At 39.2% G+C, this 13,006-nt stretch overlaps 1 protein-coding gene across 2 annotated transcripts in view; it reads right to left on the reverse strand.

The window, feature by feature from the left end:
• Positions 1-13,006, reverse strand: part of ITGA1 (integrin subunit alpha 1) — a 130,650-nt gene that overhangs the window by 65,128 nt on the left and 52,516 nt on the right. For both annotated transcript variants that reach the window (XM_006139526.4, XM_075932480.1), the window contains exons 2-6: positions 9,083-9,203; positions 6,836-6,945; positions 5,659-5,747; positions 5,450-5,564; positions 4,673-4,800 (exon numbers count right to left, since the gene is read on the reverse strand). In XM_006139526.4, coding sequence (XP_006139588.2) covers positions 4,673-4,800; positions 5,450-5,564; positions 5,659-5,747; positions 6,836-6,945; positions 9,083-9,203 — 563 coding nt within the window. The remainder of the gene's footprint in view (positions 1-4,672; positions 4,801-5,449; positions 5,565-5,658; positions 5,748-6,835; positions 6,946-9,082; positions 9,204-13,006) is intronic.

A 13,006-nucleotide genomic window follows, 5' to 3' on the forward strand; every position in this document is an offset into this window, starting at 1 on the left:
GGTTGGGCTTTTGGGGACTTTATACAGAACATTCATCTGACAGATATAATCTTGCCTCACTGCAACCATGATCCTGTCCAAACCCAACAACCTCAGCAGACTGACTACTAATCATGATTTTAGGAGTAATATGATCAATATGGGCCTTAATTTGTTTGGTTTACGTTGGTAAACTAGGATTCTATTAGTTAGGGGGTGGTATTCCTGCCCCAGCTTTGTTAATCACAGCTAATTGAACATGTTTTTTTATTTGACTTATTGAACATGTTTTTGTCTTCTCTTACAGTCCACACATTTTTATTTCCCATAAGGAAATGGTTCTGTAATTTTCCCAAGCTCCTGTAGAAAAGCACTGTAAGACAATTCAGGGAAAAAGTTATATGTTCTGGGTGACTGTTCTATTTTAAGACAAACATTTCTGAGGCAATATACATTGTTGTTCCTTCTATTAATAAATACAGTGACTTGTTTGAAGTATGTATGTCAGTTGTACCAATAAACATACATGGAAACAATTGTATTCTTTAAAAAAAACCAGCATTGTAAAATTAGAAGCAATAAAATGCCAGGACACTCCTCATTAAGACATGGAGGAGGGAAAGAAAGAAATATAAAATTATTGGTTAAATCAGCTTATTTGAGATGAGATTAAAAACTGAAAAAGCTTAGAAAGCAGTAACAGATGGTCCATTTTTACAGATATAGAGCCAGCTGAACTTTCCTCAGTAATGACAAAGACTGATTTATTCCATGGCATTGTGTTTGGCCTATCTTGCCCCTAATGATCTTTAAGCCATCTCTAAAACCTCCCTTCATACAAAAGCTCCTTAATGCTACAGTATTTTTATACATTTAATGCCTCTTCTGCCATTTGGAAATAAAAGTGATCATTAAGATACCATGGGGTGTGTTTTATTAGCCCATTGATTCAGCCCTGTGGAGGACATCATGAGACACAGGCTACTTCTCTATAACTCCCAAAGTGTGAATTAATGCAGCAGTAAAATATGCCAGGGAGTCTTTTAAAATCATTATAATATGGAACCAAAGTTTTAGTGCAACTTTTTTTTTTCTGTTCAGCATAAGCTTGTGCCACAGAAAATAGCTCAGACGGGGGGGGGGGGGGGGGGGGGGAAGAACTTGCATGAAAAATGCAGTAATGCTTTTTTCCCTCATTTATGATCTTCATTTTAACTTTCTTTTTTTTCTTTGCCACTTATCATCCTGCTCCCCACTTTGTTTCTTTCCTCATTTCCTTTCTATTTTCTCCACACCCTTTCCAGTTCCCACCCACTCCTCTATCTTTTCAGTTCTCTCCCCACCATTCAGAAAAACCAGTCACCCTCAGCACAGCCACTTGAGCAGGTCTGTATGACCAGCAACAGCAATGTCCCCTTTCAATATGAGTCTTGGGCACTCCCCTCATGATTGCTTCCCAAGTGGCCCAACTACAAAGGAGAATGCTACATTTCTCCTTCTTTTCGGCTTCTATCATCATCAGCCATGGCTGAGATAATTGGGCTGCTTTGAACTCAGGCAGCTGGGCTGCTTTGGAGCGGAATTCTTACATCTGAAGCTGAACTGGAAAATGTGTCTGATGTACAAGTGCAACTTAAAGGCAGACCAGCTGCCTGAGAGGTTGTGCAGAGCACTCTGCATCATTCTGAAAGAGAGACTGGAGAAGATTTTTCTCTTTTCCCTTTCACTCCTTTCCTTTCTTAGCTATGGTGGGAAGATGAAATCTCATCTAGCCACAAATGCGATGACTTTTTTTTCATGGAGGAGCTAAAGAACCAAAAGTCCAAGCAGACAATCAGAACATGGTTTGGTAAAATTAATAGTCAAAGCCATAGTATAAATTTGTTCTAAACTCCAGTGTTCCACGGGGACCCGATACTCCTTTCACTTATGGACACTTTGGGTTGAAATCAGTTTAGCTCTGTAGATTTCAAAGTGCTCAGTGATGGAAGCAGTTGTACAAATCCAATCTGATTCACTCAAATACAGTGTAAAGCAGTGTGAGTGAGAGAAAAATAAGGCCTTTAATTTTAAAAGAATTGATAAGAAGAGGGGCGGAGTGCCCTCTTGATCATAAGTAGGGTGGGAAAAGGGGGAGAGGTCCTGGCTTAAATTCCCTCTCAGCTATGCAGCTGTCTGACTGAGCCCCACTCAGAGGTTCAAAGCTCCAACGCAGGCAGGGAGCTCAGCTGATTGGCAGAGGACAGGTGTCTAGCTAGGCAGCAGTTAAACAGAGCTGCACTGCTTGAACTTAAGAGCTCCCAGAGCAAATAAGCAGGCAAGATAAGTAGGAAATAAGTGGCTGGGGGAGTGAGTAATTAATTAATTAATTAGCTTGGTGGGGAATCAGGGGGAAGGAGAATTTGGAAAGTTCCCTCTGCCTGAGGAGAGGGAGAGAGACAGAGAGAGAGAGAGAGTGATGTAGGAAAAAGAAAAAGCCTGACATATGGGCCTGGTGCTTGAACCAAAGTAAGCAAAAGTCATACTATGAGTAATAGGCCGTGTCAAAAGCAGATGTTTGCCTGCTAGTCAGTGTCTCTTGGCACTAGAACTGCTAACACTAATAAAAGCACATGAAATATGTAAATAAATTCCATCAGGACAGTACAGGGACACCCAAATAAGTACATAACAAAATAGTTGAAAACAACAAAAGTAAAAGCAATACAATGGGTAGTGAATGCTTTGGAAATACGAGGGGAGGTATCAAATGTGTCATTAATGCATAAGATGATTCGCACAGTATGTATAATAGATTATTTATTTCTGTCTATAAATGTTGGGGTACCTTACTTAACTCTTTGGCCAGCATAAGAGTGATAGTGAAATCCATACTATGGATTGAGCCATGTCCATTGGCCTGGGTACAAATATGCGGGGGCTCACGGGCCCTTTGGCTACCGACAACTATTAACGTACTTTGTTCAACAATAAACCTGACTCGGGAGCCTTCATATTTTATCTGAGTCTGTGGTCTTTGGGGGCTCTTGTGAAGTCTATTATGCCAGCTATCTGTGCAGAGTTGGCACAATATACTCAGGGAGATACAAACATGTATGCAGTGAAACATTTATCATCACTGGCAAAGCAGGAAATCTGTCAAGACGTCATACCTGTAAATCCTAAATTTACTGTATCACTGTCCTAAACTACTACAAGAGACAAAGGCAGAAACCCAGCAATCTCTTCAACCCTCCTGGGCTGGGAAGGGGGTCGTAAGAGGCTGGCTGCATTGGGTAGGTGTGGGAAAGAGGGAGTGGGTGGGTGCTGGCATCTGTGCTGTGAGATGGAAACAAGGGAAAGTTTGTTTGGGGTGTCCCAACTCACTTGCTGCAGATCTCGCTGTCTGGCTGGGTTGGAGGTGGGGGGACAGCCTGCATGGAGGGGAGGGGTGTGGCAGGAAGACATTTGCATGATTACATTTTAAAGAATGTTTACATACATGTTAAGATAAGAAAGAAAGATTATTTTAACACATTTTTGGGGTGTTGCAGGTATCTAAAGCTCTGAACTTAATTATTTTTTTAAAATTCTGTGTTACTAATTAATACATAGTAAATTGTATTTCTATTATTCCTCAAGTGAAAGAAGCTAATTCCCTACCTTTTGTACAGCACCTTTGTAGTCACTAAGGGTACCTCACAGCAACTAGGCACAGGTATCTTGTTTTAATATATTTTCTTCCACACATATGGACTGCTTAAAGTTATGTGTGTGTGTGTGTTTTGTTTGTATTGGTGGTGCACATCCACACACTAGCTCAATATTGGTGTTGCACGTAACAAATTTCAAACCACTAACAAGAAAATTCAACCTGCCCAAGGACAGAAAATGTTAGAAGGAACACTAATCCTGGCCACTCTATGGAGAAGGGAGGGATAGAGGAGAAGTCCTGGCCAGTCAGAGTCTTTCCACTGAGAGAGGAGAGGAAGTGGAGAGAAGTCCTGACTGGTTGTGGTCTCTCCATGGATAGAAGAGATTCTGGGGAGAGGAGATCTCAGACTATCAGAGTCTCCCTAGTGAGTGGGGAAGGGTGGGATCTCAACTGGTCAGAGTCTTTCTGATAGGTCACATGGTAATCTGCAATGACATTTCCCATGCTCTCACAGCTTTCTTTCTATCTCTGTAGAGAGGGGATGTTTGATCTGATGGCAGGGAAAAAACAACTTCTGATGTCCTGAGAGGAAGGAAGAAAGGTTCAGCTGCACTGAGGTTCTCCTTCTACCCAGAATGCATATGGAGATGGAGCCTTGATGGGAAAGAGGGAAGAGGTGTAGAGCTTCTCTATCTTTCCAGCTGCCATTGGTTAGACTTGAGGAATAGAGGGCAAGAGAGAGTTGGTTGTCTCTCATACCCTTATTATACCTGTATGTGAAGGCAAGGGGCCATGAGGCAGCAGCCATTCTCCAGTGGTTGCTGCTCACCTTCCTGATCCAGTAATGGAGATATTGTTTGAACTATGTTTCCAAGAAGCTGCGAGTCTTAGCAGGAAGTAACGTTTTCTTCCTTACAAATCTGACAGAGTGTCAAAATATTTTATTTTGACTCCTCATTGTAATAAACTCACTTTAGTTTGCATGGGCAATCCTCTCATCTTATTTTCCGTAAATCAAATGTTTCTGCAGACAAGATTAATATCGCAACATCGCTTTACCTGTGTTTGTTGAGGGCCTATGTCCATTGTTTTCAGAAGGCGGTTTAAAAACTCTGTGACTTTCTCCCATGGGTAAATACTATTAGAACCATCAAGAACTATGACAATATCCAGTTGGGTCTTACATTCTGAAACATAATTGCCAGGTGAGAATTATCAAGAACAAGTATCAAATACATAATTATTGCACTAATAATTGTCAACATCATATTTAAGTCTGACTTTCAAAAATACATGACTAAAACAAACTGGTTTTCAGAAATATTTGTTTTTGTAAGTTTAACCCCAGGATTTTACATGTGTGAGTTGTCCCATTAATATTAGAACTACTTGCATAAGGATAATTAAGCATGTTTTTTGTTTATAGGATTCAGATCTTTTTTATGTTAAACCTTTAATTTTCTAATTTCCTACTTCTCTGCTTTAGTTCTTCCATTTAAATATAGGCTAAGATTTTGTAATGTGTATCTTATCAGACTGGGCTTCATAGGTGTAGCAGTAATTTGCCTTTGATAATAAGGGAAAGCATCAGGACTATTTTTAGCAATTATGTTTAGACATTTCATAGCATTCTAAAGATTGTTTATACCACACATTTATTCCAAAACCAGCAAGAAGTTAGCTTATATACTGACAATGAAAACATTTACTTAACTTGGTAATGCTAGTAGCTTGGAAAAATACTTTGTGCTTTTTGGTATGTCTGTGTGTATACATTTGTCTTGTTCAGTGTTCTGTGCTTTCAAACACATGAGAACATTACTTTGGTATGCATACCTCGTACAGATGGTGCAATGGCATTTTCAACTTTAAATGTGGAACTGACATTAGAACAGATGCCAGTTGTGTAATGCAAATGCCCACATTTGTAAGCATACAATGGCCCACATGCCTGTAAGAAAGAGAAAGGGTTAAAAGTTAGATAATGGAGCTTTTGGGAAATGGACAATTCTCCATCAACATTAGGAATGTATTTATTTTCTTACCAGAAATCCTCCTTTTGGGTTAGTCACTAAAGTTGCTCCAAGAGTCATGTTCTCTTTTACTTCCATGATGTTAGGAACTGAAGTGTCAGCTAGAAATAGATCAAAATGTTAAGTATTTTAAAATGTGAAAAGTTATTAAATTATATATCCTCTAGTATAAAGTTTCCAAACTTTAAACTTAAAACACAGCTTGGTTTTGGTTCTATCAAGTATTTTTTAGCACTCTTCCTCCTCCCTCACCCACCCCCGCCAAAACAGTGATTAGGAGTATAAAGAACAAGTAAAAATGCAGAGTCTGGCTTTCATCCCAGAATTTTGTCTGGGTCACTGTCTCACATAGTTTTCTTGAACCATAAAAGAACATAGAAATAACAGTGTGATGAAAGCAGGAAATTACTGTTCACACAATATTGCCAATTAGAAGAAATAAATGTTAGACCTTGTATATAAGTCTGGGTGTTATATAATATATAGATTTTTTTTTTTACATTGAATATATCACTGATGGGCAAGAGGTTTTAAGGAAAATTTAAACTAAACAGGTATGTTCAAAATAATAAATCTGGTAAAACTCAGCCATTCAGTAACTGTCCACATCAAGGATCACCTGACACCAGCCACAGTTATTGTGGCAATCTCAGTTTACTTTAAATGGTATATTAATTGCATCATCCTTTTTCTAAACAGACCACTTCTACACAATGATAGTTTCATCTAAAGCCCATTGAAGTAATTGGAAAGACTCTTATTGGTTTCAACAGGGTTTAGGTCTTATCCTAAAAGGGTAATCCATGACAGTTTAGCTCTTGGTCTCTCCATAGGGATTGCTGTAGTTAAACTGTGCGAGTTGTGCTGGTGTTTCCCTAACATAGCCATTGTTCTCCATCAAATGGATTGAAATCACTAACACACTTCATGTAGACATAGGACACTGAAAAGACTTCCGAATACTATTGTTATTAATATGCAAATGTGCAACCTTGATCTGAAAGCCTTCCTATTTCATTATCAGGAGTCATCTTATACCCCAGAATACAAGCATTTGGCTACATGAATTCAGCTGTCTTTTTCTGTAAACAATTTAAATAAAAAAGTTGGCCATAAACATGGTAAGATACTACCTCTATGGAACTCCACACATAAGGTATTCCTCTGCCACCCCTATTTTCCTTCATACCTGGCAGGTTCAGTTTTATGCAAGTTGACTGGCCCTTCCCTACAGGACATTTGTAGACATCACCTGTTCTCTTCTTGGGTTGACCAACTAATGGAGAACCAATAAGTACCCTGAAAACAAAATAATCACATGAATGTTCTCCTCAAAGCATACGTTCCTTCTTTGTTTCATTAGTGGACATGAAAGTCAACACTGAGTATAATGCAACTTTATATGATTTATTTGGGAGCCCCTCTGTAACAAACACTGCACAAATGTGAAGAGTGGAGAGACAGGTGGAAAAAAAGGTATCAAATTTTTCATTCAGAGACGAAGAAAAATAGGCATGTTATCTTTTGCTCCTTAAGGGACACAGAAAAGGAAAGAGGTATGTGAATGTATGTGTTTGTGAGTGTGCAAAGGAAAAGACAATGCCAAATGAAAATAAAACATATTTTGGGGGAGAAAAGACTTTAAAAATTATTTGCATTTGTCTTTTTAAAAATGTTTTGTGTCTCCTCTCTTTTTTCTTTTTACATTTTAGTTTAAATAGCAATTTACAATGGTTTACTACAGAATAAGATATTTACTGACATCTAAGGGATGAACTTCGTCTTAGGTTATTTAAAGATACAGTGTAATGGATCTGGGCCTTCCCTTCCATTATTCATAAAAATAATGTCTATGTAGAAAATGACCTTTTGTGACCTTTCTCAACCTTATCTTATAAATATTGGGAATTAAATATTTATCTTTAGATCCATAATAGAAGTCTTCAGTGTAAAGGAGAGCTTCTACTCTCCAGTGATGAAGCGACTGTGTAAACAGTTGTCAGGAAATCTTCAAAAGTAACACTGACTAGAGTTCCCCAAAAATATAAAAGGTGCATATTTCTGCACACTTAAATACTATGTTATAGTTTTCAACAATCACTTTTCTGATCTTGAGACATCTAATTTTAACCTTGTATATGATGGAAACCTACCACTCCTAGTTTCAGCACCTATGTCTGTCTCTGAATTTGAACTTTGGGGATGTTTGAATCCAGGGGGGTTGTTTTGGGCTTATGCCTTCTTTCGGCCACTAGAAGAGCATCGTCTGTTGTTTGTATTTTCTGCTTTTAAAAGAGTATGCTACATGTCCAGTGAGTAGATCTGGCAAAATCTCTACTTGTTGGATTCAAGGGGTTTCTAAAGAGACAGTCTAGATCAAAGAAGGATAGCATAGTCCAGGCATTGACTTTAATTCCTGTTAACAGACACTGCATGTCAGAAAATCATGAAATATTATTTGAAAAGTGGCATCTACAATTTCATTGCTTTCAAAACTTTCTAGTGATTCTGTAATAGCCTGTATGAGACAGTAATATTTTGCATGGACTCATCAACAACCTGCAGCTATGTTGTTTCAATATTCCAATAATTGGCCAATTCAATCCCCAATTCAATTCTCTAGCCAGACAGCTAGCAACAAATGTGGAAACAGGAATAATTGCAAAAGAAGTGAGAGCAATTTTTGGGCAGCTGCAGATAGAACTATTACCTCCCTCTTAATTAGACAGGCAATGGGAAAGAGATACTCTTATTCTGTATTCCACTCTTAGCGGTGAGGCAGAGGGTGATTTGAGCTCTCTCATAGCATTGCCATCTCAGCAGAATATTTAGCGTAGCATCATTTTGAAGAAGCAAAGACAGCAACAAACCTTGCTGAATAAATCTTTTGTTTCAGAATACAGCAGCAATCAGCAGAGAAGGCAAAACACCAAAGAGCAATATAATCATCAAAGACGACATTTTTAACTCAAATGAAAGGGTTTGTATTATTTGGTATTTTGAACCAAAAAAGTCTTTCTCCTAATTGGCATAATCAATGAAGATAATCACTGACAGAAACCTTTAAAGAAACAAAGCAGCTTATCTAAGTAAAAAATAATCACTTTCAATCATGATGCATTTAATCTGGTGGATAGAAGAGAGAATGTGTTTTACAAGAATACTCTCTTCTCGTAAAACCAATCTGGCGATGTGCTAAACTAGCTGAAGTGGATTTATTCCCTTATGGTGCCCTCATCTGAGGATATACATTCATAATTTAACTTCATATTTATTTACCTCAAAATTATGCTGATTTATTTAGGCAATAATAGAAGACAGAATCTGGACCTTAGTTACTGCAATGATGGAAAGGAATACAGTTCCATTGTGTGCTATTGCCATTATTGAATAGCATAATATCCGAAATGTAAACTATCTAGGAAAACAAACTTACCATTTTCCTTCCTCATTTTCATACTGTTGAACCGTGTACCCAAACATGTCCTCCACAGGGCCATTGAATGTCATTGCATTTTTTACATCAACATTGAAGCATGCACTGAGGTGAAACAGAGCTGTGAAAACAAAATCAAATTCAATCTAATGTTCAACATTATGTAACTATATACACAAAGCAAGACCATGAGGAAAATGACCATAGTGATTTTGATTAAAAGTGATTTTACTAGTTTGTTGTTAGAGCCAGCCATTTTGTTCAAAATGGCATTTTTGGCAGCAGAAACAATATCTCTCAAATTAAGTAGCTACATTAAGTTTTAATATTGGTTAATGTTACTTACATATGTGGAAGAAAACATTATCCTTACTCTGAGTTTGTAAGCAACAAGTAGCCAGAGGCAGTTTTATTACGAGCTGCAGCAAGGGAAAAACTGATTCGGACGGGGAGGGAGGAGCCCCTCCCACCCCAAGGCAGATCTTCGAATACAAGCAATTATGAAGCAGTTTATATACTGTCCATTAGATATAATAACAATAACAATTAGTCTCCTTCCCATTACAAACACCAATGGCTAACAGTTATTTTAGTTCCACCCAGATGCTTCTTATCTCAAGGTCCTTGCCAGAGTCAGCATTCTATCCTTATCTCCATATGGAGGTGAGAGGCAAAGGCAGCGTCTAATTACAGATCTCGCGTTGTCAGGCCACAGACTTAGCCTGACTCTTGCTAAGACCAAGACCAAGATGGCTGCACACAAATTCCCTTATTCCCTTTTCCTGCCTCCACACACAACTTTCCTTTGTGAAAATTAATCATTTGTTTCTAAACAAAAATATGTTGAGGATTCTGTTTTGCAACAGCCAAATTGCAGGGCTGATATAAAATAGATGGATAAAACAGAATTACAGTAAAATTCCAGTTGTTCGGCATCCAGTGGTCCGGCACTCCCGATAGTCTGGCACTAGCTGGAACCCAGAAGTGCTCTGGCCAGCCGGACAATTGGAGCTGCTTTGCCCCAGGCTTCCCCAAGTCCGAAGCTGGTCAGTTTCAGCAGCGGCAGACTTGGGGAAGCTGTGGGGCAGATCACCCCAGCTGCTCTGCCCAGGCTTCCCCAAGTCCGGCGCTGCTGAAACTGAACAGCAGCGGACTTGGGGAAGCCAGGGGCAGAGCAGCTGAGGTGCTGCTGGGTTGGTCCCGCAGCGCTGCCCCTCACCTGAGTGGCACTGCGGGACCAACCCGGCAGCATTCCAGCTGCTCTGCCCCCCGGCTTCCCCAAGTCCACCGCTGCTGAAACTGACCAGCGGCGGACTTGGGGAAGCCAGGGGCAGAGCAGCTGGAGTGCTGCACATGCTGCACCATTCCATGCCAACCCACCCTCCCCCCAGACCACTCATAGACCCCCTTCCGGTACTCGGGCATATCCAATAATCTGGTGCCAGATTATTGGAAGTTTACTGTATAAATTAAGTGTGCTCCAGGCAACTAATAATAAGGTTCACACTTTAGATATAATTTCTGACCATAAAGAGACTGTGGACAATCAAGCTTTGAGCACCAGGCCAGAAGTTTTAATTCTATATCTAGAGTTCATCATGATGATTCATGTCTTTGAGCTATCTATACTTGACTATTCTATTAGTCTATCAATATACAATCAATAAGGATTATTGCAATTAGATTCCACTTGTTCCTTGTGATACAATGATGGGCAAAAGCAGCTGTACCCACACTCTAATCACTGGATTACCAGTTAAACTTCCTTAGAGTAAATGTGAGGGGCAAAGTTGTGCCTATCTGATAGACGGAGAGTGAGCTGGAGGATTGGTTTATTAACCTATTAGCCTACTAAGTAGAAAGGCACAAGAAGAAAGTGATCAGGTAGGAAGAGAGAGAATTTTCAGAGTCAGAAGAGATCTCTTGGAAGGAAGATGGCTTCTTTACTTCTTGGCCAAATAAGCTAGGGACCATGTGCACAAGTCTGTTTGTCTGGTGGGAAAGAACACAATAAATAAATTGCACCTGGTGTTTGACCAAGAGAAGGCTTCTGAGCAGCTTGTGGGCATAAAAAGGACAAGAGTGATTATGCCTGCTCAGATTCCTGGTACATTTCTTTATTTTAAAAAAACCTACTTTTCATAGTTGATCTGAGGAAGTGGGTCTGGTCCACGAAAGCTCATCATCTAATAAACCATCTTGTTAGTCTTTAAAGTGCTACATAGTCCTGTATTTTGTTTCAGCTACTTTTCATAGTAACTAATGATAAGGTTCACATTTTAGTTATAATTTCGGACCATGAAGAGAATGTGGACAATCAAGCTTTGAGCACCAGGCCAGAAGATGTACATTTTAATTCTATATCTAGATTCATCATGATAATCCATATCTTTGAGCTATCTATGCTTGACTATTATATTAGCCTATCAATGCATAGCCTGGGTAAATATTTTGGCATCATCATCAGCTTTTGCTACTTTCGTTCTATGATCAGCATAAATCTTGGCCTTCAGACTGAACTAATGGAGTCAGAAAAGCAGCTATGAATATTGCGCTATTACAGAAAAGTGTATGTAAATACAGCAAACTATCAACTAAAGTGCAGAAGCAAATCTGAGACCTGTTTGCTCTCATTCCTGCTCTATGGTTCAGAAACATGGACTACATATGCTAGGCACGTCAGGAGACTGGACAGCTTCCACATGAGATGCCTGCATACTATTCTGGAAATATAGTAGGGAGATAAAATACCAAACACAGAAGTGCTGGAGTGCACATGACTGACATATTTAGAAACCACTATTAAGAAGAGGAGGTTGTGATGGCTCCCTTGTGGCAGGAGAATGAGATGACACCATATCCCCAAGAATAGTTTGTATAGGGAGATTTAAGACAGCTCTAGAAAGTGTGGTCATCACCCTTTATGGCAGTACCATTTTGTGTACAAAAATTATATGAAGTAATTCAACATCAATGTAGACAGCTGGGAGGAGTGCACAGAAGCCTGTTCAATCTGGAGGGAACATCTGGCATGGGTGCAGCTCATCCACAAAGCGGGTTTGATCCAGAGGATGGAAGAAAAGTGAAAAGGAAGCCATGTGCTGTAATCTTGGACACCAACTCAGACAACACACAGATCTGTGAAACTTGTCACTAGCTGTGTTGCCCTTGAATTAGGCTTGTCAGCCATAAGTGAATTCATCAGGCATCTGATTAAACCTTTTACACCTACACCATAATCCAGTGAATCGATGGTTGCTTCTATATATCTGTGCACTAAGAAAATTAGTTCCTGGTAAAAGAGATAAGAGAAGTAGTAGGGGAAAGGATATAAATGCCAATTCTCAGCTATTTTGTACTTACTTTTAAAATATCCTTAGGTTGTTTGGACCCATTTAGTCTCTTGTCCCCTATCTCATCATACCTTTCTGCCCCAGCAAATACTTTTAAAGTATTTCCTTTTCATAAGGTTTACTTTTGGAATATGGAACAAAGCTTTTACACAGGAAAATAAAATACAAGTGGCTGAAAGGGACACAAACTGCTGCTGAAATGATCTGAGTTATCACAACAGAATATGAGAAGGAAGTGGTTTCTTACGTACACAGGTGTTATATTATTTAATTGTTAGGGTATGACTGGGAATGCTGATTCTCCAAAGCCCAATTTCTAAGTGGCCTATTTGGGTATTATGATGACATCAAGCAATGTGCCAACACTCCAAGCAAATTCCTAGATGCCAATTATGTTGCATTGATAGAGGAATATTGTTTGAAGACACAAATAAAGAAGGACTTCGAAGGGACAGGGAAAAGTAGTGTGAGGACAGTATAAATTAAGCTAGATTTAAGGTGAGAGTTATTGGCTGGTAGGCGTAAGATTGAAAGGATGAATGCAAAGCCTTCTTTGCGGAGGCCTTGCAAC

This window comes from Pelodiscus sinensis, chromosome 6 (genome assembly GCF_049634645.1).
Source record: "Pelodiscus sinensis isolate JC-2024 chromosome 6, ASM4963464v1, whole genome shotgun sequence".
Classification (NCBI taxonomy): Eukaryota; Metazoa; Chordata; order Testudines; family Trionychidae; genus Pelodiscus; species Pelodiscus sinensis.